General features: G+C 40.3%; 1 protein-coding gene across 7 annotated transcripts in view; it reads left to right on the top strand.

Annotated features, from left to right (window-relative positions):
- Positions 1-26,586, top strand: part of LOC122549101 (lipoxygenase homology domain-containing protein 1-like) — a 326,386-nt gene that overhangs the window by 161,919 nt on the left and 137,881 nt on the right. For all 7 annotated transcript variants that reach the window (XR_015756989.1, XM_087986387.1, XM_087986386.1 and 4 more), the window contains 3 exons: positions 2,455-2,667; positions 4,150-4,327; positions 13,709-13,801. Coding sequence is in view for 6 of the 7 variants with exons in the window: in XM_087986387.1 (XP_087842513.1) it covers positions 2,455-2,667; positions 4,150-4,327; positions 13,709-13,801 (484 nt within the window). In the remaining variant the exon portion in view is untranslated. The remainder of the gene's footprint in view (positions 1-2,454; positions 2,668-4,149; positions 4,328-13,708; positions 13,802-26,586) is intronic.

Below are 26,586 nucleotides of genomic sequence, written 5' to 3'. Positions count from 1 at the left end.
GCAATAACCTAATCCTGCTTTCTCCCCATGCCTTTGATCCCATTCACCCCAAGTACTTTATCTAGCCACCTCATGAATACATTCAATGTTTTGGCATCAACTACTTCCTGTGCTAATGAATTCCACAGACTCACCACTCTTTGGATGAAGAAATGTCTCCTCATCTCTGTCCTAAAATGTCTACCCCGAATCCTCAGACTGTGACCCCTGGTTCTGGACACACCCACCATCAGGAACATCCTCCCTGCATGTACCGTGTCTAGTCCTGTTAGAATTTTATAAGTATGAGATCACACCCCCTCACCACCCCCCAACTTTTATCTGAACTCCAGTGAAAACAAATCTAACCTAGTTAATCTCTTCTGCCATCCCTGGTTAATCTTCGCTTGGTTAATCTTCGCTGCACTCCCTCGAGAGCAAGAGCATCCTTTCTCAGAAAAGGAGACTAAAACTGCACACAATATTCTAGGTGTGGCCTCACAAAAGGCCCTGTATAACTGCAACAACACATCCCTGCTCCTATATTCGAAACCTCTCTCACTGAAGGCCAACATACCATTTGCGTTCTCTACCGCCTGCTGCACCTGCATGCTTATCTTCAGTGACTTGTGCACAAGGATACCCAGGTCCTGCTGCACATCCCCCTCTTCCAGTTTCCAGCCATTCAGGTAACAATCTGCCTTCTTTTTGCTTCTGATGTGAATAATTTGCCTTCCCATGTCAAATTTCCATGTTGGCAGAAGTTCATCAAAAAACCATCACAAAGTGATAACTGTTAATTTCCCAGTTCCCCCACTTCCACCTCCAGGTGCGTCAAAATGCATCCATGAGTTCTGATCAGAGCTAGAGAAATCAGTCAGCAACTGGATTGAATGTAAAAATTTAAGAGGAAAAAATCAGTGCTAGATATGTGAAGGAAATGCTTACGAACATGAAAACTATCCATATATTAAACTGGATAGATGATAATTAGTACCTTCTGTAAATATATACTGATATATTCTTCTGATAATAATGGATATTGTTATGAATGCAAAGCGTTGACGGAATGCTTGGGGTACGTTTGTTGATTTAAACGGGCACGAGATTACATATTTCTAATTTAGAAAGAAATTAGAAGAAAATTCATCCACATGTCTACTATCTTATCCTTGTTTTATCCCCACCCCTTTGTTGTTCCCAATGTATGAATGATAGAAGGAGATAAAAAACTAGTGAAGTATTATGATGGAAAGTAAAGGATAAAAGGAGATCCTTCTTCTAACTACAAACTGAAAAGTAGCAAATAAAATTATAATCAGAAAATGTGAATGTATTTAATATTTAACAATGGGGATACTCACTATATACAGGAATGACAAATTGCACTACAATTCTCTGTTCAGTATCAATGGGAAAAGACTCCCACTAACCAGATGGCTGAAAACTCTGACATATTGAGATGCAGGGCTGCAAAACCAAAACAGCCTGTGACATGATTCAGACTTGTATGGTGATGCACTTTCATAAACTTCAAATTACATTCTGTGTGGAAACTTGCAACTAAATTCAGGAAGAGAGGAAGTATCTGCTAAGAATAAAAAAGCTGAAATACATTTGGGGATTTTTTTGTTGAACAGTAAACAAACTAATATCACATAACTATCAAATTTTGCTCTAAGTGGCAAACAACTCAGTGGACATTTCCTGCATTTGATCAACTGAGGTTTTTGATTTGGAACCTATTTTGTAATCCGAATGCTAGAACAATGTGCCACTATCTAACAGAACCAAAGTGCATCATACAAACAAGTGTATTAACCAGTCATACTGAAAAGATTCCTGATGAAGGGCTTTTGCCTGAAACATTGATTTTTCCTGCTCCTCGGATGCTGCCTGACCTGTTGCATTTTTCGAGCACCACACTCTCGACTCTAATCTCCAGCATCTGCAGTCCTCACTTTCACCATACTGTAAAGTTGTTGGTGAGCAGCACAAATTCACAAGCAAGTCATACCATAAATTTTTAATTCAAAGTCAAATCATTTATAGAAATTTATATACATATATAACTTATTTCAAAATAGAGGGAACTAAGCATTGAAGGATAAAAGAAAAAAAATTACAAACATTTACATTGTTTTGTTCTTCAAAACTCCAATGTGTAGAAAATCTGAATAAATCAGAAATTATCAAAGTTAACCTAACTACTAGATTATTTAGCATTAAGACTTTTCATATAATTAAACCTTTATTTACTTTGAAAGGGCAAGGGCAATTTTTCAGCCAAATTAATAGATATCAGCACACAGTCCTATTAGTCAAATCACTAACTCTACAGCAAAATCCTTTCGATATTACAACTCAATTGAATAGACTTGTTTACATCTTGAGATTTATTAATTGCTTCTAGTTGGGACTTAACTGCTACGTTTTCAACTTTCACTGCTTACTCCTACTTTTATTCGTTTCAAGGATGCATTTGAAAACGATACAGTTGTTTTGCTGAATACTAGTCTTTATCAGAGTCTGTGCATTACTTCTGATGGAACTTGCCTGGGAACAGGGAAACAATCTCAAATTTCCTATTTGCGGATGCATGAAGTCAGTCCAAAGATTTACATGTTTGCAAGCGTCCAGAATCCACAAAGATTCATACAAATCAAAAATGGCAAATGTGATGGAATGGTAAGCGTTTCTTTTAACATTTTTATCAGTACATACATTTAAAAGACATAGTTTTTTGATTTATTTTTTATCATGCAAAAGGGTTGCTTGTAGTTTTTGCATGTGTTTATGGTATTAGTAATAAAAAAAGCCCTTCTTTGGAACTCCGAAGAAAATATTGAGACATTACCTCTGATCTTCACTCTGCAGGTACTGACTGACCTGTGTGTTTTTCTAGTGCCTTCTGTTATTCTTTATTATTTATTAAAATGGGCTTTCTTCCATTTATTACTTATGTTTGGGTGACCATAGTAGAATCATGCCTGGCCCTCTCAGTGGCACATCTGTTGCGAAACCAAAATATTGTGAACTTATTATATACCTAGCAGAACATGGATAAATGCTGAAAGAGTTCCTGGCCTAGACGTTCCTTCCGCTAACCGGGCTCCAGCTCTGAATAAGGAATAACCTTTTTGGGCCAGCTTGACCGCCCACCCCAATTAGAATGGTTCTTTCTTTTACAGGCATGGAATAGGTGTTAAATTCAATGGCCTGCATATTAGCAAAGCAGAAAAAGGGTGATTTAGGGCCCACCCCTTTAAACAAAGACTACATTGAATATGCCTCAAGTCTACCCCACTGAGCAGAATACGTTTTTATGCCAAATACTGCAGGACTGGCCCTAGCATTTGTAAGACCCAATCTAAATGATAAAATTTGCACAACACCCTTGGAATTTGATGTCAAGAATATGTTGGAAAGATCAGTAAATTTGCTGTGTACTTAATATGTTAATATTAAATTATTTTATGCACTATTTATGAAAACACTAGACGTCAGATTAAATAATTTGCTTCTTGTATGCCATATATTGCATCTCAAAACTGTGAGAGTTATGGACAAACTAGGTCACTCCAACTGTCAAGGGCAATAATGCAAAATTTCATTTGAAATTCAGATCAGGTAGATCAGTTTGTTTATTCATGATTGTCCATTTTATTCAATTGGCCAAAGAACATTCACCTCTAGTCTATGATGAATTAATTTCATCGCCTTGTCTTGTGCAGCTAAATTGTTGTTCAAAAGGTTCACATATATGTGGCAAGAAATAATTATCACCTTTGTAATCACTTTTGTAATCATGCCACTTGCTTGTTTGGAACTAGTTCACAAAGTGGGAGAAAGTGAGGACTGCAGATGCTGGAGATCAGAGCTTAAAAATGTGTTGCTGGAAAAGCGCAGCAGGTCAGGCAGCATCAAAGGAGAAGGAGAATCGACGTTTCGGGCATAAGCCGACACAGTTTATGTATTAGCACTTATTCTATTTTGTTCAGTCTTCAGGCAAACTAGTTATTTAAAGAAAGGTAGCTTTGATTCTGAAATGAATGAATGTGAAAAAATAAATAATACTAACAATACTGAAAGTGCCGAAATCCTATCACTCGGAAAATAGAAAATATTAAAAGACGTGTAGTTTACTGATTTTCCGTTCTCTCTGTAAAGGGCACAGGAGATAAGTACTGTCACTTTAAGATACGAAGAAATTTAGAAAATGCAACTATAAGCTTAGAATCTGTTGAAAGCCCAGGAATATATCTTGGTCTTCTCTCTGATGGGCACACAATCCCATTCGTACACACTGGAGAAAGCAATGTCATGTTCTACCCACGGGTTATCAACAGTAAGTGACTTAAAATATAATTTCAAGTAGTAATTTTAAATTGATATTTTGAAAAGTATAATTTGTTTCCTTGTTTCTGTATATCCCTGGAGAAAACGACTAATAATGTGGACCAAACACAGTGGCAAAAGAGAAACTCTATTGGTTATTAAGTATACTAGTAGTGAACTTGTATTTTGGATTTCATTCCTTCAGCAAAGTGCTTAATGCATTGACTTTGTGAAAGGAAAAAAGGAGGATTTATGAGGAAATATTTCTGAAAAGGCTGGTTCTCTGCCTTAGGCTTGTGTTGCAAAGGAAAGGGGACGAAAATGAAAATAGCAACATACGCTAGTGAAGCACTAGGTAATACTTGCGATAAATGTTTGAATATGGGAACACCATATAGCAGTGGCATTGAAGATGGTTACTGCAGTTTTTAACATCTATGTTGCCAGTTCTTTTCAGAATGGACAAGCAGGAGGCTGGAAGAACAGAGTAAGCCAGGCAGCATCAGGAGAAGAAATCGATGTTTTGGGTATAACCCTTCTTCAGGAATGGGGGTGGGTTAGGGGAAGCTGCAGATAGAGGGAATAGGAAGGGTTATGGTTGGGGAGAGGGGCAGAGTGATAAGGTAGTGATAGGTGAATACAGGTGGTGGGTATGATCTGCTCGATAGGAAGAATGAATCCAGTTGGTAACTAGAGGGAAGGGTCAGTTGGAGGGTTAGAAGGGAGGAGGCGGCCCTGGAAAGGGAGTCAGGGAATGGGTGGGAAGATTATTTGAAATTAGAGAACTCAATGTTGAGTCCTCCAGGCTGTGGGCTATTCAGGTGGAAGATGAGATGTTGCTCCTCCAATTTACAGCCTGATTCACTGTGACAATGGAGGATATCAAGGATGGGCATGTTAAAGAAGGGCGGGAAAGGGAGTTGAAATGAGCAGTGACCGGGAGGTCAGACTTGCCCTTATGGACCCAGCTGAGGTGCTCAGCAACATGTTCCCTTAGGTTACGTTTGGTCTCACCAATGTAGAGAAGACCACATTGGGAGCACTGGATACAGTAAACTAGGTTGGAAGAGGGGCAGCTGAACCTCTGTCTCACCTGAAGGACTGTGTTGGGGCTCTGGATGGAGGTGAGGGAGATGATGTGCCTGCAAGTTTTGCATTTTTTATGGTTGCGGGGAGGTTAACGGGGATTCAGGAGGATGGGCGGTTGGTGCGAACCAAAGATTGGCGAAGGGAATCTTAAGGAAGGTAGAGAGGGGTGGGGAGGAGAAAATGTTCTTGTGGGTGGGGTCTAGTTGGAGTTGGCGGAAATGTTTAAGGAAGATATACTGGATGCTTGGACTAGTGGGTTGGGGACAAGGGGTACCTTATGTTTATTATATTTTGAAGGGGGGAGAGTTTAGAGCAATGGAGCAGGGAATGGAGGAGGTGTGGTGGAGGGTAGTCTGGATGACGGGGCAAGCACTTTCAGGGATTTCCAGGTGAAAGGTTCAACATCTCCCAACAGCTCCTCACCATCGCATTATGGAATTAATAAATGCAAGAGGGTTGGAGAATTCATAAGATTTTGAACAGCCAAGCAGAGATGTGATTTGTAACCTTTGCCACCTTTCTGTGTTCAAGTTGCAATAGGCTGGACCATTTATTCTTACATCATGGCACCATGTGAGCAGTCTGGTGTTTCTGGAGATGGTTTCCGTTCCCTCAACATTCAGTTTATCTGTGACAAGAAAAAGCAAAACCTGCAGTTAGTTTTAATTTTCCAAAATTGCTTAGTTACAGGGGCAATACCATTAATTTGGAAAAGACCAAATGTGACTCCTTTATTCAAAAAGGGAGGGAGACAGAGTAGAAAATGAAAGGCCAGTTGGTTTAACATCTGTCAAAAGGAAGATGTTGGAAGATATTATGAAATATGCTAATTTATAATAGCCTACTTAGAAAAATTCAAATTAGTTGGGCAGAGTCAACATGGTTTTCTGAAAGTGAAATGGAAGCTAATTTATTGGTGTTCTTGGAGAAAGCAAAATGTCATGGACAGAGTGGGACTGATGGATGAACTATACCTAAATTTCCAGATGGCATTTGATAAGAAGCCACATCAAAGGTCATAGTGAAAAATAAAGGCTTGAGCTATAGAGGGCAAGATATTGGAATGGATAGGCTAGCTAACAGGAAAGAGACTAGATATAAATTTTCTTGTTGGCCAGATGTAATGAGTGATATGTCTCAGGAATCAGTGCAGAGTCCTGAAGTCTTTATAATTTATGTAAGCTTCTTAGATGAAGACATGGTTACTAAATTTATTGATGACAGAAAGATAGGTCAAAAGTAAATTGTGAAGAGGACATAAGGTGGCTTAAAAAAAGGTTAAATGAATGGATAGAGATCTGGCAAATGGGGTACATTTTGGAAAAGGTTCATTTTTAAAGGAAGAATAAAAAATGCTTATTATCTCCATGGTGGTAGATTGAAGAGCGCTGAGCTGCAGAAGGATATGGTGTCCTTGTGCATGATTAACAAAAGGTTAATATGCGGGTACAATAAGTTTTTAGGAAAGCTAACAGTGTGAAATCATTTAGGAGGCTGGTACAATTACAACATTTAAAAGGGATCTGGATGGGTATATGAATAGGAAATGATTAGAGGGATATGGGGTAATGCTAGCAAATGGGACTAGATTAGGTTAGACTATCTTGTAGGCATGGATGAGCTGGACTGAAGGGTCTGTTTCTCTTCTGTACATCTCTATGGTTCTATTGCAAGGGGATTTGAATAGGAGGCAAGAGGTCAAAATAAATTTGTCAGGCATAAGCCAAGGAACAAAGAACTACGGATGCTGGAAATCCAAAACAAAAATGGAAAGTCTTGGAGAAACTCAACAGGTACTCCAGCTCTGAAAAAAGGTAATTAGTATCAAAATGTTATCGGAATTCACTCCACAAATGCTGCTGGACCTGCTTAGTTTCTCCAGCTGTTTCTGTTTTTTTTTTGGAGCATCAAGACATTATTTGTCATGTACGATACCACATAGAAAGATGATCATAATACAGTGAGCTCATAAGATATAGGAACAGGAGTTAAGTCATTAGGCCCCTCAAGCCTGCTCAGCATATCAATAGAATCATGGTGGCATGGTGCCTCAGTGATTAGCACTGCTGCCTCACAGCGCCAGGGAATACAGGTTCGATTCCACCATTAGGTGACTGTGGAGTTTGCACTTTCTCTCCTTGTCTGCATGGGTTTCCATGAGGTGTTCCAGTTTCCTCCCACAGTCTGAAGATGTGTAGTTTACGTGGATTGCCCAGAGATGTGCAGGCTAAGTAGGTTGGCCACATAAAGTATGGGGTTATGTAGAGTGGGGTAGCTCTTTGATGGTTTGAAATGGATTTGATGGGCCAAATAGCCTCTTTATGCACTGTAGGGATTATATGACATGGCTGATCTGACATTCCTCAAGTGTGGGTGCTGTTGTAGTGACAAGTAAGGACAAGGTGCAACCCATCAGTGTTGTGGGAAGGGAGAGAAGGGATGAGTGCAGAAGCATAGGAAATGGGTCAGATAGGCTTACGGGCCCTGTCAACAATGGCAGAAAATCGCTATTTGAGGAAAAAGATGCAGAAGGTGGAAGGGACTGCTCCTACGAGTATGCAAAGACATCCATGTCCAGACACCCATGTAAATAACAGTTGCTGTCTCACCTGCATGGTGATATTAGCGATGGTTGGTACCTGGCTAGTAAGCAGCAGCTGCAACACCTTCTGCCTCTTTTGTCATAGACCACAAACTCACCCACTTTCCCCCTTGAACAGAGGAGAGTTCATCAACCTTCCAGTATTCGACATAGGGAGCCATTGGATGGACTATTACTGTTAACTGCCTCTTACACCCTCACAGTCAACAATATCTTGCTGGGCTCTGTGAAATTGTCTACTGAGTTATATAGACATGCAACTCCACACACAGGTGAGGGAGAAATGTCTCAGGCCAGTAGCAGTTCCAGGATTGCTGGAGACCAGGCTACTGCTGAGCTACCATGGTCTCAGCTATGAGGGACTACGTGCAGCTGCATAGAGGGGATCAGCAATGGCAAATAGTCATAAAAGAGGCACTGACCCTCTTTACTGAGAAACTGAGATGATGTAGCAATGATTCACTGCCTGCCATTGCTCAGACACTACAATGGTGTAGGAAGTTCATCATTTCAATGTCTGTAATCACCCAGACTGCAGCAGTGCAACCGATCTTGTGACCATCTTTTGAACTTGGCAGGTTGTCATCTGCCTAGAGAGGCAGGTCTAACACCCTCAAGGGCTAATGAGGAGAGTTGACAACACTGGTACTCTATTAGTCCACGCATGGCTCCTTAGGACAGAAGGCAGGGAGAGAATGGGATAGAGAGCTGTGATTGTAGTCCAGGTGCTTTCCCCTCTGAAAGAGGCAGGCCAGTGTCAGGAGGCACTAGGCTGTGAAGGGGAGCTCCTTCAAAAGTCCCCATTCAGGACACTGTTGAGATATCATGGCCCTCCACTTGCATCATGCCTGCCCCCTCCAACCCTTGGAAGCTCCAGCTAGGGATGGTGAAGTTACCTCTGGCAAGAAGACTCTCAGCATTTCTGGCCCACTCAGACCGAAATGCTCCAGAGTCTCCTGGCTAAACAGGTGGCAACAAGTTTTTTAAAAAACTTAAACTTTTACTTTATTGACAAAGAAAATCCTTATATATATATCCAGTCACAACTACAGTTTGGTTCTGTGCAGTAGCATATCAAGGAAACAAGTAATCATTGGAGTTTGGCTCTATTCATACAAACCAAAGGCATCTCTTACTTGAGCCAGAATATATTTACATACATTTGAGGCACTGGGAGGGTCCAATATTTGAACAGACCCCACTTAACTTAAGCAGAAGCACCTCAGACAGTGGTCTTTTCCAACTGCCTCTTGGCGCTAGCTGTCCCAGACTTTAGTGCATCCCTCAGCATGTAGTCCTGAAATGTGCCAGTTTGCAATCCCCACCGAGGTCAACTCCTTCTTCTGGAAGACCAACAAGTTTCAGGCAGACCAAAGAGCATCTTCCACTAAGCTGCTGGTCCTCTCAGCGCAGTCGATGTTTGGGTGCTGGGGAACAGCCCGTAGAGCATTGAGTCTTATGTCATGGAGCTGTTTAGGATGATCCTCAACAAAAACCACTTTTTTTGTTTTCCGGACTTCGTTTGCAAAGGCACATTTCAGAAGGAGATCTATGACAGTCTCAACCCCCCTCACAGCCTCTTTGAGGGCAGTGAGTGGTGGTGCAAACTGATTTGCCATAAATGAAGGATCTCACAAGGTGGTGCCCTTCTCACCAGTATGCAAGCAATGTCTTGGCACTTGTTAGAAAGTTCTGATGATGAGGCATTCAGCTAAATGACTTTGATAGTCTGCTTAGGGAATCATGCAACAGAATCCACCTGCTCCTTTTCCCGCAGGGTCTCAAGGACATTACATACTGACTACTTCCAGAGCTACTCAAACCTGATGATCAGGTATTTACCCACAATGGAGAAGTAGCAATGCTCCCAAAGGAACAGTTTCTGCTTCACCTTCGCTCTGCACTCCTCCCAGGAGTAGCTGGGCATCGGTACTTTACTGCCCTTTGGAGGAGCGCGGTTTTGCATTGCCCCTCCATCGCCCCCGCCAATGGTCTTGGGCATGCCTTATGTATGTGGCCTGCTTCCCCACACAGGTTGCAGCTCTTGGACTCCTTGTAGTCCTTAATCAGGTGGCCCTTCTGTTTGTAGCTTCTGCAGAGGGTCATGTTGCAGTCTTCCGCCATGTGCGCTGATCTCCAGCAGGTTCAGCACACTCTAGACCACCACACATGTTCAGATGGCCATGGCTCCAATTGCAAAGCTGATGAGTGGATGGAGGATGTTCCCACAGACTTCCACCTTCAGGGTTAACTTGACATGCTATTTGCTGGTGCAGATTGTGAAGGGGTCCACGGCATTGGTGCTGTCCTCTTCGAGATGTATGTACCTTCCCAGGAAGACCAGGATGTCTGCAACCAGGATGTGGTGGATTGTGACAACCCATCTCCTCTATGCAGGGAGAGTGAACAACGGTGCTGCAGACAGGACAGGGAGGAAACCCTCACCTCCTCTCCCCTCGGATACCTTCAGGAGATGTTCACATTGCTTCATGCTCATATAGGCCATGTTAAAGTAACCTCTGCTGAGGAAATTCTGCAGACCGGAAATGTCTGTTGCTTGGAACCCACAACAATCCAGGAGCACGCCTCACAAAGAATGTCCATTTGACCTGCGATCCTTACTCCACCTTCTCCGCTGTCACTCTGACAGTTTTGCAGAATCCCTGGTCTAGGCATTGGCACTAGCAGAGGCCATAGCTCTGATTGGCTAGTCACTGAATTGGCATTAGGCCAAAGGCTTCATAAAGATCCATCAATAGCAGGTGACAATTCTCACAATCTAGTTATCTCAAAATTTTCCAGTAATGAAAGGACTCAGCTCAGTCCTTGGATCAACGTGCCTTCCAGGTCCTGGGGCAGTGGGGTCCACCATTGTGTAGAACAGATGAGCTCTGCAGAAGGAGAAAATACTTCGATGTGAGTGACAGCTGGAAATCTTGTACATAGTTTGCTGATCATTATATTTACTAAAACTAGTTTGTTTATTACACTTTACTACATTCACTGGGGAGCAACACTGTCCTCCAACATGAGAGGTTTGCAACACATGCCTGCAGGATCATTGATATTCAAATTGTGTGATGATATTGACAATCATGCAGCATTGTATGAACATTGCAAGTGAGCATGAAGTCTGATTCCAGCAGGTGGCACCAGGACTTCTAAGCTGAAGTGCAGCCTCCTTAAACAAGGCTGTGGAACCATTTGTGGAACCATAGCAATGTCTGTCCACTTTGATTGACGCTGATGGGTGGACTTTACTCTCCTATAATAGAATTAGCCTGGCTTTCCTATACTTCTCCTCATTATCTTCCACTAAATAATCGAGAAGTATGGAAATTTGGTTTGAGTCAAAAATTTGAAGGCCGATAAAATTTCTCTCAAAAGCAAAAACTGGACTAAAATGCATTTTTATTAAGCAGTGATAAATACTTATTTGATCCATAAAAGTGATACATTCTCGTTAATAAGATGACCCTGACAAGTGAAAGCCTGCATTATTGAAGAATGCATAGCATTGAATGCAAGTGAAGTGGAAATTAAATATTAAATCTCGCACCAGACCAGGTTCCTTCAACTCTGCCTCTGACATGGGAAGTGTGTAACACACAGTAGTTCGCCTTTTGTGCCCAGCGCGACTCGGAAGAAATTCATTCTCTCCTTCAGGCGGCAAAGATAATAAAGCAGCAACATCTGCTATGTCCACCAGATTCCAAGGTATCTTCAAAGCTTGAAGGAGAGGAAGAACTTGTCAGTTTTAGAACTGTCAGAAAGACTGGCAAGGAGCCAGGCACATTTTGCTCCCACACTGTTTGTGAGCTTTCAGCTTTCATATGAGCCACCTGCTTGGTCAAGACTGTCATATCTACCCAAACTTTATATATCACTAGGCCTGACCTCACATCAACCATGCCTGTTACCCATGTAGGGCCATTGCCATGGTTCTTACACCAAACTTTGTTCACTGAAGTAAACTGTCTCACTTAGTGGAATCTTGGGTTTGGCATTGGTGTTCTGATGCTGTTTCAGTCAAGTCTTCCAAGTGCTCCTTATTGGTCTTCCCTGTTATTAGCATCTAGATAAATGGCAAGTTTGTAAAATGTTCTCCATCATCCACTGAAATATTGCACAAACTGATGATATCCCAATGACACTCTTGTACATTGGTAAAAGCCCTTATGGTGTTTATTATAGTATACTTCTGGGAATCCTCATGTAATAGCAATTGCAAGTATGCATGGCCATGTCCAGCTTCATGAAGGACAGCCACCCTCCCCCACACCACCAGCTTTGCATGAAAATCTATTACACGAGGGAGTAGATATTTATTCCCAGCTGTGAAACGTGGTTTACTGAGTGTTTAAGATCCCTACAAAGGCAAACTGATCTGTCAGGCTTCACAATATGTATGACTAGTGCTGCCCATTGTACAACCTGGAGTAGTTTGATGATTTCTTCACTTTCCAGCCTTCTGATTTCTGCCATTACATTTCTGCCATCACACCTTGCTGGGACTTCTGCTGTTCGTGATCTACATACACGATTTGGAGGAAAATGTAGCTGGTCTAATCAGTAAGTTTGCAGATGTTGCAAAGATTGGTGGAGTTGCGGATAGTGAGGAGGATTGTCAGAGGATACAGCAGGAAATTGATAGTTGGAAGCATGGGCAGAAAAATGGCAGATGGGGAGTGTAATCTGGACAAATGTGCGGTGGTGCATTTTGGAAGATCACGTACAGGTGGAAATTATACGGGAAATTATACAACCCCCAGCAGTATTGAAATGCAGAGGGATCATGAATGTGCAGGTCCACAGGTCATTGAAGGTGGCAGCACCAGTAAATGAGGTAATAAAAAAAGGCCTATGGTATGCCTGCCTTCATTAAGGGTCATTGAGTATAGGGATAGACAAGTTATGCTGCAGCTTTATCAGAACTTTAGTTGGGCTACACTTGGAATATTGTGTACAGTTCTGGTCACTGCACTACCAGAAGGATGTGGATTCTTTGGAGAGGGTACAGAAAAGGTTTACTAGGATGCTGCCTGGTATGGGGGATTTTAGCTATGAAGAAAGGTTGGATAGACTGGGTTTGTTTTCACTGGAACATAAGAGGTTGCGAGGTAACCTGGTAGAGTTTTGTAAGATTGAATGACATGGATAGAGTAGAAATTATGAGACTTTCTCCCAGGATGGAGTGGTCAATTACTAGGGGACACAGGGTCAAAGTGCAGGGGGTGAGGTTTGAAAGAGATGTGTGAGGCAAGGTTTTCACACAAAGGGTGGTGAGTGCTTGGAACGTGTTACTGGAGGAGGTGGTGGAAGCAGACACAAAAGCAGCATTCAAGAAGCACCTGGACAAATACATGAATAGGAAGGGAATGGAGCAATGTGGAACTTATAAGTGAAGACAGTTCTAGTACGAAAAGGCAAAATGTGTCTTTACACGCTTGGAGGGCCGAAGGATCCTGTGCTGTATTGTTCTTTGTTCTTCTTTGTTCTAACATCAGCAATTATGACCAAAGGCCAGGTGAATATCCCAATACGTTTGTTCTCAAAAAAAATAATTAGCAGCAAGCTAGCAAGCCAAAATACAAGATGAAATGGACATTTTAATAATTATTATAATATTGTTTTGGGGTAGCTACAGATTGCCAACTGTATCAAATAACCTTATCACACCAAATTTCATATCTTCTGCAGTGAAAAAAAAGGATCTTTCAAAAAGTGTAAGTTTACCGAACATGCTCGAAAAAATTAAGGAAAGGCCAAAAGTAAACAGAAGTTTCCGCAATCGTAAGTATTACATAATATAGAAAGTATCAGAATTGTTCAGTACATACAGATTTTCATGGAATTAACAGCAAAGTGCTTGAGAAACTCATAAGGTTAGAGCTGTCCACATATACTGCCAGATCTGTTGCATTTCTCTACGTCTTTTCAGATTTCCAGTATGTGCGGTATATTGCTTTTATTTTATGTTATAATGTGAAATTATGTACTTTAGTGCAATTGCTAAGGCAATTGAGTGTCAAATGACATGAAGCATGCAAACAGACATTTTTGCTGTAATTTATGCTGGAAATCGCTTGCTATGGACATTTGTATGCATTCAGCTAACATCTGCCAGGAATATGGGGCAAGATTAGAGTGGTGTTGAAAAAGCACAACAGGTCAAGCAGCATCTGAGGAGTAGGTAAATCGACGCTTCAGGCAGAAGCCCTTCATCAAGAATGCTGCCTGACCTGCTGTGCTTTTCCAGCACCACTCTAATCTCCAGCATCTGCAGTCCTCACTTTCAACTATCTGCCAGGAATATGTAGAGAAGACAAATCATCACTTCACAGTACAATGATCATTGATGTGAGTGGTGCCACCTTGGAGCTAGCATACCAGGCAATGCTCTCCCTGAACATTGAATTTAATTGAATTTATTGTCATGTGTACGGAGGCACAGTGAAAAGCTTTGTCTTGCGAGAAATGCAGACAGATCACAGAGTTAAGTAGCATAGATAAGTAAATAATAGGTAAACAGCAGCAAAAACAAAAACACAGGTTTGAGAGTCCATTCAGTATTCTAACAACAGCAGGATAGAAACTGTTTCAAAACCAGTAGTATGTGCGTTCGGGCTTCTGTACCTTCTCCCTGTTGTAGAAAAACATTGCCCGGGTGAGATGGATCTTTGAGAATGCTGGCAGCCTTTCCTTGACAGCGGGCCTGGCAGATGGATTCTATAGATGGGAGGTTAGCCTTTGTGATTGTCTGGGCTGAGTTTACCACTCTCTGTAATCCCTTGATTTCAATAACTGCAGGCATAAAACATTCTGTGTGGGGCCAATGGAATGAAACACCTAAAGATGTCAAAGAAAGTTCAAACAGACAGTAATGTCATTTCTTGTGACTACAAAGGTAATAAAGGCGTATGAGCACCCTGATCAATAGCAAGCCTCCCACTGTGAATAACGTCCCAAACTTCAGGCACATTTTGTGTTTTTTCATGTTGAAGAATCCATAGACAGAGGTTTAAAGCTAGTTTTCACTCTCTTGGTGTGCATCAGAATACTGAATATTCTGCTGTGTGCCAATCTACGTACAACTGATAGCATGGGAGTGAAGGTCACAGTCAAAAAACTACTCGCTAGATACCCTAAGTTTCAGGTAAAGATTTCGTCCCTCTGAGTCCTACATAACAGATTTTTTAAAAAAATCAACTGATAAAACCAAAAATCTCAAAAATTGTCTGTTCAGTTACCGATGTCAATCCTGTTGGTAACTTCCACTACAACAGCTGCACCATTCAACTAGCTGCTCGTCACAAACAATTCAAAGATAAAACCCCTTTTTTTTAACTTTGATTCTTTTGGGCTCACCTTTTATTCCAATCTGTATGTATATGTTGTATTTGTATTACATTTAGGAATTAATGAATACACTTTCCTGTGAATTGAAGAAATCCTGGTTAAATTGTCTCTTTTTAAAACATAAGTTCCTTCTGTGTCTGAGAGAGAAGAGATAATTTTGAGATTAATCTTGTTACAACAAACAAAGGGGATTGCTTTTTTCTTACAAGTGAACCTAATCAACAAGTCAAAAATCAAGCAAGACTCTAGAATACTTTGTAAATGGTCTATATAATTTTATTTGCATTGGAATATAACTGTCTCTCCACATAACAAAACTATCATGAAGCAAAACTCATCATTAAGGATCACCAGACCGTTCTGTACAAGTCAAAGAAGTTAGTTCTTTGTCATCTTATTTGAAATCTGCAGGGTCTCCTGAAAATCATTTACAGTTTATCATAATGTATAACTTAACTTTGCTGGTATAATAGGCTTGCTCTTTTTTTCTTCATTTCTCATAATGTAGCAAAGCAGCTGTCTTAGCTCTTCCTTTGTTATTTTTCCTTATTCATTTTGCTGGCAATGAAAAATACATGTCCTTGAACAATACAGTCAGTCTACCATATCTTATTTTTCAATGTAGTTTGAACAGTAAGCAATTACAACTAATGCCTTTGTGCTATTGGCATTTCATTATGAATGACCTGTTCCTCATTACACTATCCAATTAGTCCACTTTTGTAATTTTGCTTTTATTGTCCTGGCTCCTTATACATTGTTCTTCCTTTTCTGCTCATACTTTAACTCATTGTGCTTTTCACTAAGCATTAATCTGAAAATCCAAGATTTTAAGTCTCGTTCCTTTATTTATTTCATGGTTCATGAGTGACTGTTGCCCTAGTAATTATCCCTCTGTAATCCTAATCTAGCCTTCAGCAAGAGTTGGAACCAAGAAAACGATGTGAAGTTGCTTGAAGTCCTTCGGCTGGAAAGTTTTAAAGTGCATTTCAAAGTCTACTAAGAAATAATGTTCTTTGTTTTGTCAATAATGAGAATATAACATTAAATCATACTGGACCCACCACGTAAACACAGTGGCTACAAAAGCAAGTCAGAGGTAGGAATACTGCGGTGAATAGCTCACGTCCTGACTCCTCAGAGCCTGTCCACCATATGCAAGGTACAAGTCAGGAATGTGATTGATTATTCTCCACTTGCTTGGATGATTGCAGTCCCAAAAACACGTAAGAAGCTTGGCACCATCCAGAACAAAGGAGCCCGCTTGATTGGCACTGCATCCATTCCCTCCACCACCAAAACTCAGTAGCAGCAGTGTGTACTATCTACTCAATGCACTGCAGAAATTCACCAAAGGTCTTCAGACAGCACCTTCTAAACCCATGATCACTTCCATCCAGAAGGACAAGGGCAGCAGATCCATGGGAACACCATCATTTTTACATTTCTCTCCAAGCCACTCATCACACTGACTTGAAAATATATCAGCATTCCTTCACTGCTGGATCAAAATCCTGAAAATGCCCTTCCTAATGGCATTGTGGGTTAATGCACAGCAGGTGGACAGTGGCTCAAGAAGGCCACCACTTTCTGAAGGGCAACTGGGGATGTGCAATAATTGCTGGCCAGCCAGCAATGTCCACTTCCCTGAAGTAAATTTTAAAAAAAATCAAACCAGACAATTCTAAAGTGGTATTGTTTGCAGTTTCCACATAATGGTTATTCTTATACATTAGTTTGTTTATTGACTGTAGAACAAAGCATGTATCAAAAGTTTATTTGGAGTATTGATTGGAGAAAATGGAGAACTGTGATGAGAGCAACATGTTGACTTGGGCTTGAGTATCATAGGAATGTGGGAGCAGGATACACTACTCATCCCATCAAGCCTTCTTAAGTGTGTTCACTTCGATCATGATGGATCTGTTTGGTGACAACATCTCCTTCCTCTGGTTCTGTAAGTTTCAATAGACTTTCATAACCAAATCTATCAATTCCAATTTTGAAATTTTTATATAACCTGGCCTCAGCAGTTTCTTTTTCATGAGCGTGGGCAGCACGGTGGCACAGTTGTTAGCACTGCTGCCTCACAGCACCAGAGACCCAGGTTCAATTCCCACCTCAGACAACTGACTGTGTGGAGTTTGCACATTCTCCCCGTGTCTGCATGGGTTTCCTCCGGGTGCTCCGGTTTCTTCCCACAGTCCAAAAATGTGCAGGTTAGGTGAATTGGCCATGCTAAATTGCCCGTAGTGTTAGGTGCAGGGGTAAATGTAGGGGAATGGGTCTGCGTGGGTGCGCTTCGGCGGGTCAGTGTGGACTTGGGCCAAAGGGCCTGTTTTCACACTGTAAGTAATCTAATCTAAAAAAAATTTCTATTAACACCAACAAGACTGAAATTTTAAGTTTGCTTGTTCAAACTGAACAATTACCCATAGATTTGTCTTAATATCATGGATAGATTCCATCTCTGTTAATACATTAGCAGGAATAATGATAATCTTGTTGGGGTGATGCCATTAAATTGAAAGTGAGGTAACATTATCCTTGTTCAAAGAAAAAGGGCAGAATAAGACTGGGAAATAAAAACTCATTCATCTCACATTTAAAGCTCTGATGAGGTGTTATTGATCTGATGCATTACCTCCACAGATGATGGCACCTTAGCATTTTCTAGCATTTCATTTTTTTCCACATTCATATGATCTGAACAGAGTTTGATATTACATTAGTTCAATTTACTGCCACTTTTCATCCAGGAATGCCCACTGTGAAAAACCTCTTCATCTCTCTCTGTTGAGATTTCCACTTCTTCCTTCTACTGTATTTATCTTCACAATTTTCTATTTCGTTTTTCATGGTTGATCAAATATATGTACAAAAGAACACTTTAACAGTGATAGTTCCTTTCTTAGCAACTGTCTCTTGCTTCATATTATTTTATTTGGATTTATCCATGATTAGAGGTGATTCCTAGTGATTCAGCACAGCATGAGTTACTGCTGTCACAGCATCAATGATTCAGGGTTAGTTACGCATCACTAGCTGCAACTAACCATGCCCTTCCAGACCATTCTTCCCTTTCACTTTCTTTTTCTTGCATTCCTTATCATGTGTGCATCATTCTTCTTTTGACCTTTTCCTTTCTGATGCTGAAGCATCTGTCATTTGCAAAGGACTCAGCATTTTTTCTTACACCCGCATCTTAATGTATTTAAGCCTAGCAGAACAATAATCTCTTCTTTGGTGATATTTGTCTCTGTGGCCATTTCTTTGGCCCAGAGTCATCTTCTACAAAACAGACCTTTATTTCCAATATTCAGAATTCTTGTAAAGGAATTCTTATGAAAGTACATTCAACTTGAAAACAAACTGTTTTCATTTAACAAGCTCTGCTAATACTGCTGAGTATTTCCAACATTTGTTGTTTTTAATTCTTTTTCCTATTGGTGCCTGGTAAAGTAATGAAGTTGATCAGGAGAAAAAAATAAATCTTCTTGATTTTATTGAAGAGCCACTATCCACCACCACCAAGTGGTCAGGAGAAAACCACAGTTATTTTTGGCCTTTGACAAAATTTTCCCGAATACAGTGATGTCACAGTTAATTTCAGTCCTGAAATGAAAATGCATTGAATATGTGGATTATGATATATACTATATATTTATCTTGTTTGATTAAATCATATGTCTTAATTCTTTATTCACAATTCTACCTATTTACAACATTACAATATCACTACAATATCACACAGTCTAGATTCTCTGCTTACTGATATTAGTATACATTACACACACATTGACTTCATAATGACTGTAAATGAAGTGGGTACCTTTTATATTGAAATATCATGTCACAGATCATAGTGTCATGTGATTATCTTAAAGGTGTGGCCTGTCTGGACAGGATTCTACCATAATACAGCACCCCTCCTTTTCCTTTAATGATCATGAGCGCTTTCTTGATGACATGTACAAGGATGTAAATACATAACTGTATCTCTATGTTCAGATGCTACCTTGGTGTACATAGATCGTAACCAGACTTAATTCTTATGCAGTTATCATAATATCATAATGTAGCAATGCATCAAGATGTTTGTGTGCTTTTTTGTCACTGATGGAAATATATCATGTGTAATGGATGTGTGGTTGTCTGATGATAAATCTTTTGTAGATGCTGTGTGACGGATGGTAGATGATATTGAGTTTGGCTATGCTAAATTCTTTTTTCACATGACTTGGCCATTATTCCAATATTCATTTCAGCAACGTGTGACCTATGTTGAACACAATGGCAAAGCACCTTTTGATGTACCCATATGTTTATGTGAAAATCTCAAACTCCTTTGCTTTGTTCTGATTCAAGATGGCATAACTGTCTGCATGCTGTTATACCTTTTTCTCTCTTCTTCCTAACAATGTCTCAAATGTAGTTGGATAGTGAGAGCGTGGGAGGGAAGAATTGTGTGGATGTATCCCACAACATCAGCACTGCTGATTACGGTTAAACCATTCCCATGGAATATTGCATACTTTTGACACAGATTTTTCAAAAATCTTTGCAGATTGCTTTAAGTTTAATGATTGTGGCTTTTATAATGCAAAGACTGTATTCTGTGAGAATATTCAAATAAGGATAATGATAGGTGAGGTAATACATTGAACACTCCTTTTCCTGCACATAACTTTGAAATGTGTACTGCATTCTGCAGTTGGTCGCAATTTGTTAAGAGGCAAAATACTGAATATAATGGTCAATGTGCTAACAATTGTTGTACTAGTACCATTGTTAATTTGTCTCACAAAAGGATATTTGGTGAAAGAATCAGTTACATGGAATATAATAGTTCTTTGGACATGGAAGTGGAGGTGTTGGTTTTAGACTGGGGTGGAAAAGTCAGATGTCACGTGACACCAAGTTGCAGTCCAACACTTTTATTTGAAATTGCAAACTTTTGGAGTACTGCTCCTTTGTAAGGTGAAGTCTCAGAAAATGTCTTGTGTGGAAGGAAAGGTTCTCTCAGTTGTTAAGGTTAATAGAATTGGCATGTTTCACATGACTTGAATCATTGATGAAATGTCCAGATATCAGTATTATATTAATGCTGGGCAAAAATAAGGATTTATACACTTTTCTTCTGTGCCCATCTGATCTATATTGGAGATAATGTTTTTGTCTGATAGAATTATAACCTATTTGCCTTTGAAGATTACATTCTTGGAGAGTCCTAGTTCATCTCTGAATCACCAGAATGAATGTACTGGCTTGATGCCTTATTGAATAAATCCAGGCCACTTGATATTTTTGAGTTGTTGCAGATGACCATCTTCTGACATAACTTGTTGAACCTGCCCTACTCTGTAACCAAAGTACACAAGATTGATGTAACGGTTGGAATCTTTGGTGTTGCAACTGGTTGGAATTGTTAGGCCTATGGAATATAAGTATGTATAAGTTCATGCTTATTGGCAATTAGGGGGCCAATCTGTTTCAACAGTATAAAAAGTTTCAGGTCTTCATCTGAGGAGCTGTATTAGCATTTACGGTCGAAAGCACAAATGCACAGGTTGTTGAACCCATTGCAAAGTTAGCTTATCTTGTGTGAACTGCACCACACTGCGCCAATTTGCTAAGTACATCTCATATAAAATACAAACAGGGATAATATTTCCAGATGCACCAGTTTTGATTTTGTCTATTTCTTTTGGAGTATATCACTTGGATTGAGATGAGGGCTTCAAATTTTATGATGGCATTCACGCAGTGTGTGAAATTGTACTAACTGACTGGAATTCATAAGCTGTAACGTGAGAGTCGGCTCTTGGAGTTTGTTGAGCACATATGCTTTTGTGCCATGGGTGGAGCTTTGGAAGTTTCTTTGGCATTATACCTTGGTTGGCGGCTCTTCCTACATATACTGTGGAAAATTCTGTTGTGCTTTGTGATTCTCTGGATTGTGTCATGTTTTAGCCTAAGGTTGTCTTGTAGAGCATATCTCATTTATGTTACAAAGCACTGAATCCTGTGTTGGTCGGTAAGATAAATCACACCTCATGCAAGATTTGGGAGTTTCACTGAACCTGTTGGATGGCTGCAATGATTGTTCGATGTTAAAGTAATTAAAGATACTGCAAAGTATGCTACTATTGCATCAAACTTGCATCTTCCAGCAGAGTGACATTGGGAATGTCAGTAAGTGCTTTCCTGAACGATTTGCTGGCTATATAGGTATTGGTCAGTTCATAAGCCTTTCGGCTAAGAGAGCAACAATGAAATTGCATTTCCATACCTATTACGTTGACATCTACTGACGAACTGGTCAATCACCTTTCATTGCTATTATCAGTTTGGCATAAACTCAAACATGTGTATCCTGAAATTCAAGGTTTAAGTTGCTCATCCAAAATCTGAACACCTTGCTCCAATCCTCCACATTCCTAATACCTCCTCACCTCTCCCTATTTTTTAGATTAGATTCCCTATAGTGCGGAAACAGGCCCTTCAGCCCAACAAATCCACACCGACCCTCTGAAGAGCAATCCACCCAGATCCATTTACCTACTCTCTACTAATGCACCTATCACTATGGGCAATTTAGCATGACCACTTCACCAGACCCGCACATCTTTGGACTGAGGGAGGAAACCGGAGCACCCAGAAGAAATCCATGCAGACACTGGGAGAATGTGCAAACTCCATGCAGACAGTCGCCCAAGGTTGGAATCGAACCCGGGTCTCTGGCGCTGCGAGGCACATTGCCACTGAGCCACTGTTTGGGATGGTGAGGCTCGAGAATACTTTAAGACTAATAAGGATAAACATAATATTATATGTTTTATCAGGCATACAAGTGCACAAATCCTCAGAGCCAGATGTATACAGGCTGTTATGGGAAGCAAGGGAAGAGATTGCCAGGGTTATAGTAGAGCTATTTAATACCTTACTGGCCACAGGTGAAGGATTAGATGACTGGAGGATAGCAAATGCAATTCCTTGTTAAAGAAGGGCAGCAGAGATAGGCCAGGTAATTACAAACCAAAAAAGAACCAAAGAACTACGGATGCTGGAAATCAGAAACAGGTCAGGCAGCATCTGTGGATAGAAAGCAAAGTTAACATTTTGAGTCCAGTGACCCTTCAGAACTAATTGTAGCTAGGAAAAGGTTGGTATATGTGCAAGAGAATGGGTGAGGGAAGGGGGAAGGAGTGAGCAATAGGTGGAGATGGAGCCTAGGGAGAGCGAAAAACAGTTGGGCAGACACAGGAATGAGTAAAGGTCAGCCTGGTAGAGAATGAAAAGCCACTAATGCATTGATGGTGAAACAACAAAATAATTAGAATGAAAATTCTGTTGGAGAGAGGAACAGAACTTCTTCAAGTTGGGCATACCTGGAAGAAATGTGGTAGTGAGCTAAAACCTAAACCAAAAACCCAAGAACTACAAATGCTGAGAATTACAGACCAGTTAGTTTGACTTCAGTAAAAGGAAAAAAATCTAAAGGGCAGGATTAATCAATACTTGGAAAGACAGTTATTAATCAAGACTTGTTAGGACAGGATTTGTCTGATTAATTTAATTGAAGTTTTTTGAAAAGGTGACTAAATATATTCAGGTTAGTGCAGATATACATAGACTTCAGTAAGGTCTTTGACAAGGTCCCAGATAGAAGGCTGATCAAAAGGTAAGACCGTATGGGATCTAGAGCAATTTGGCAAACGGGATCTAAAATTGACTTACAATAGGAGGCAAAGAATGATGTTGGAGGGTTGTTTTGTAACTGGAAGCCTGTGAACAGTGGTGACCACAGGGATGAGTGCTAGGACCCCTGCTGTTTGTTATGTACATTAATGAATTTGATGTGGATGTAGAGGTATAATTTATAATTTTGAAGGTGACACAAAAATTGTTCGCATTGTTGATTCAGAGAAGAATGGTCCCATGCTACAGTCTAATATTGAGCAGCTGGCAAATTGGGCAAAGAAATGGGAGATGGAATTTAATCCTGCTAAGTGTGAGGCAATAAGGTAAGGAAATTCACAATAAATGTTAAGTCCTTATGAAGTACTGAGGAACAAAGGTTTACACGTCCATAGTTCCCTGAAAGTGACAACATAAGTAGAGAATGTGGTGAAGAAGGCATATGGGATGCTTATCTTCATTAGCTGGAATGTGGAGTAGAGGAACAAGGAAGTCTTGTTACAACTTCGGCGCTTCGGCGGGTCGGTGTGGACTTGTTGGGCCAAAGGGCCTGTTTCCACACTAAGTAATCTAATCTAATCTAAAGTAATCTAATCTAATCTAAACTTTATAAAACATTGATATGGCACAGGTGGAATACTGTGTGCTGTTCTGATTGCCACACTATCAAAAGAAAGTAATTGCACTCAGAGGGTGCAAGAGGTTGCCTGGGATAAATATTATGAGGAGATACTGACTGGGCTAGGTTTGTTTTCTTTGGAGCAGAGGAGATTGAGAAGGAATGGGATTCAGATATACAAAATTACGAGGGGCACAGACAGAGTGGATTGTGAGAATCTCTTTTCCATGTCAGATGTGTCTAAGACCAGAGGGCATACGTTTAAGACAAGAAAGAGTGGTTTATAAGAGATATGTGAATATAAGAATTTTTTTCACTCAGAAGATAGTAAAAATATGGAATGTGCTGCCTGAGGGGGTAGTTCAAGCAGATACTTTTGCAACATTTGAGAATCCCCAGGATGAGCACTTAATATGCCAGGGCATAGTAGGCTATGGACCAAATGCAGGTTAATGAGATTGGTGTAGTTTGGTGTTTGGTGATCGGCAAAGAAGTTTCTTCATCCCCCCCTCCCCCCACCTTGTCTCAGCCGAATCCCTCCAGCCCGGCACCGCCTTCCTGACCTGCAGTCTTCTTCTTGACCTCTCCGCCTCCACCCTACTCCGACCTATCACCCTCACCTTGACCTCTTTCCACCTATCACATTTCCAACGCCCCTCCTCCAAGTCCCTCCTCCCTACCTTTTATCTTCTCCTGCTGAACACTCTCTGCTCATTCCTGAAGAAGGGCATATGCCCGAAACGTCGAATCTTCTGTTCCCTAGATGCTGCCTGACCTGCTGTGCTGTTCCAGCAATAAAGTTTCAGCTTTGATCTCCAGCGTCTGCAGACCTCACTTTCTCCTCGAAGACACGGTGAGCCAAAGCGCCTGTTTCTGTGCTGAGTGACTCTATTTTCAGTGTCTCTTTTCTTTAAGCTGCATGCAGTGATACTTTATTCCCAACATAATGGAGGAGGATTGGAAAATATGCCTTCTTCACCACATTCTCGACCTATGCTGTCACTTTCATGGATCTATGGACTTGTACACCAAAGCACCTTTGTTCCTCAGTACTTCATAGGGACTTAACATTTATTGTGAATTTCCTTCCCTTATTACCTCACACTAAGCAGGATTATATTCCATCTCCCATTTCTTTGCCCAATTCTGGTTTAGGTCATGCATAACTTCTCTTTGCTAAAAATTTATACAGAGTTTAGGTGGTCTCTCCAAGTAAACTTGTTTGCTTTGCTGTCTGCTGAAAAATATGTACGTATGCTTCAAGTCCTGCTACATTCCACCATCATCTCTACGGCTGATGGTGTTGATGTACACCAGCAGTGGCAATGACAGCCTGCTTTATGTATGTTGTAATGTTTTCATCAACTGCATAAAAATTATGAATGCTGGAAATGTGATGCTGGAAAAGCGCAGCAGGTCAGGCAGCATCCAGGGAACAGGAGAATCGACGTTTCGGGCATAAGCCCTTCTTCAGGAAGGATTCCTGAAGAAGGGCTTATGCCCGAAACGTCGATTCTCCTGTTCCCTGGATGCCAGCAACACATTTCCAGCTCTGATCTCCAGCATCTGCAGACCTCACTTTCTCCTTAAAAATTATGAATGTATCGTAATCAAATCAGTTAATCTTGCAGTATTAATTAGATCCTGAAAATTCAATTTATTGCTATTACAGTGCTTTGAAGTGTAAAATATCTAGCTAACAATGTAAGGTATCAAATTTAAACAGAAACTTTAAACTTAATTGAGTTGTCTTCAAATAATTACATTTCTCCATGTATATTTATCTCCAAATGTGGTATCTTCTGTCATTTTTTCTATATGTACTTGTGGAGAATTCTTTGTTGTTGAGGACAGGGAATGAGTTAGAAAGATTTATTTAACTCCAAATTGATTTTTTTTTTCCCATGTTATTTTAGCATCCTATACCTCACAGAGATGAATTCAATGCACAGGCTTGCACATAGATACGTTTAATTTCCTTGCTCTCCCAGACTTCTTCATTGAGATCAGAGGTTTGAGTATGGATTGTAATCCTTAACTTGAAAGATGAAAATAAACACTAGTTACCTTTCAAATATTATAACCCTCCCTGTTGTTTGTGCTTTCTGGAGCCTTATTACTGAAAACTCATCAGATCATAAAACCAATCAATATGGTGCCATTCTGCATGCGACACTGCACTTTGTGATCTTGTCATTTATCCCTTCAATTTCTTTACAGAGTTGTAAGAGTCCTATAGTGTGGAAACAGGCCCTTTGGCTCAAACTGGTCTGTGCTGACCAAAATGTGTCCCACACTAACCCTTGGCCCATATCCTTCTAAGCCTTTTTTATTCATGTATTTGTCCAAATGCCATTTAAATGTTGTTAATATACCCACCTCAACCACTTCTGCTGACAGCTCATTCCATATGCATACAACCCTCTGTGTAAAAAGTTGCTCCTCAGGTTTCCTTTTAATTTTTCCCCATTAATCTTAAACTGATGCCTTCTATTCCTTGATTAGTTTAGAATGTATTAATATACATATATGATAAATATTTATTTGAAATGCTAGGTATTTTTGTAGGTGGAAAGGCAAGTTGTAGAGGGATACAAACAGTTAAATTAAGAGATATTGATAGGTTAAGATATTGATAGGCTAAAAGTTGGCGAATTGACTATAATATAGGAAACTGTGAACTGAAATTTGGAAGGGTGAACAAATATTGTTTATCTGTAGAAAAACTGTAGAAAGCTCCAATACAAAGGGACTTGCTGATACTTGTGCAAGATACAGAAAAAGCTAGCATATAGGTGCTGCAAGTTATTCATAAAATATTAGCCCATTTCAAGTGATTTGGAGTATACGAGTAGGAACGTCTTACTTCAACTGTACAAGGTGCTGGCAAGATCACATC

Source organism: Chiloscyllium plagiosum, unplaced genomic scaffold (assembly GCF_037043375.1).
Source record: "Chiloscyllium plagiosum isolate Xiang-an unplaced genomic scaffold, Cpla_swu_hap1 HiC_scaffold_4, whole genome shotgun sequence".
Lineage (NCBI taxonomy): Eukaryota > Metazoa > Chordata > Chondrichthyes > Orectolobiformes > Hemiscylliidae > Chiloscyllium > Chiloscyllium plagiosum.
The sequence above is the reverse complement of the archived record's forward strand: the minus strand, read 5'-3'. Positions and strand labels throughout refer to the sequence as shown.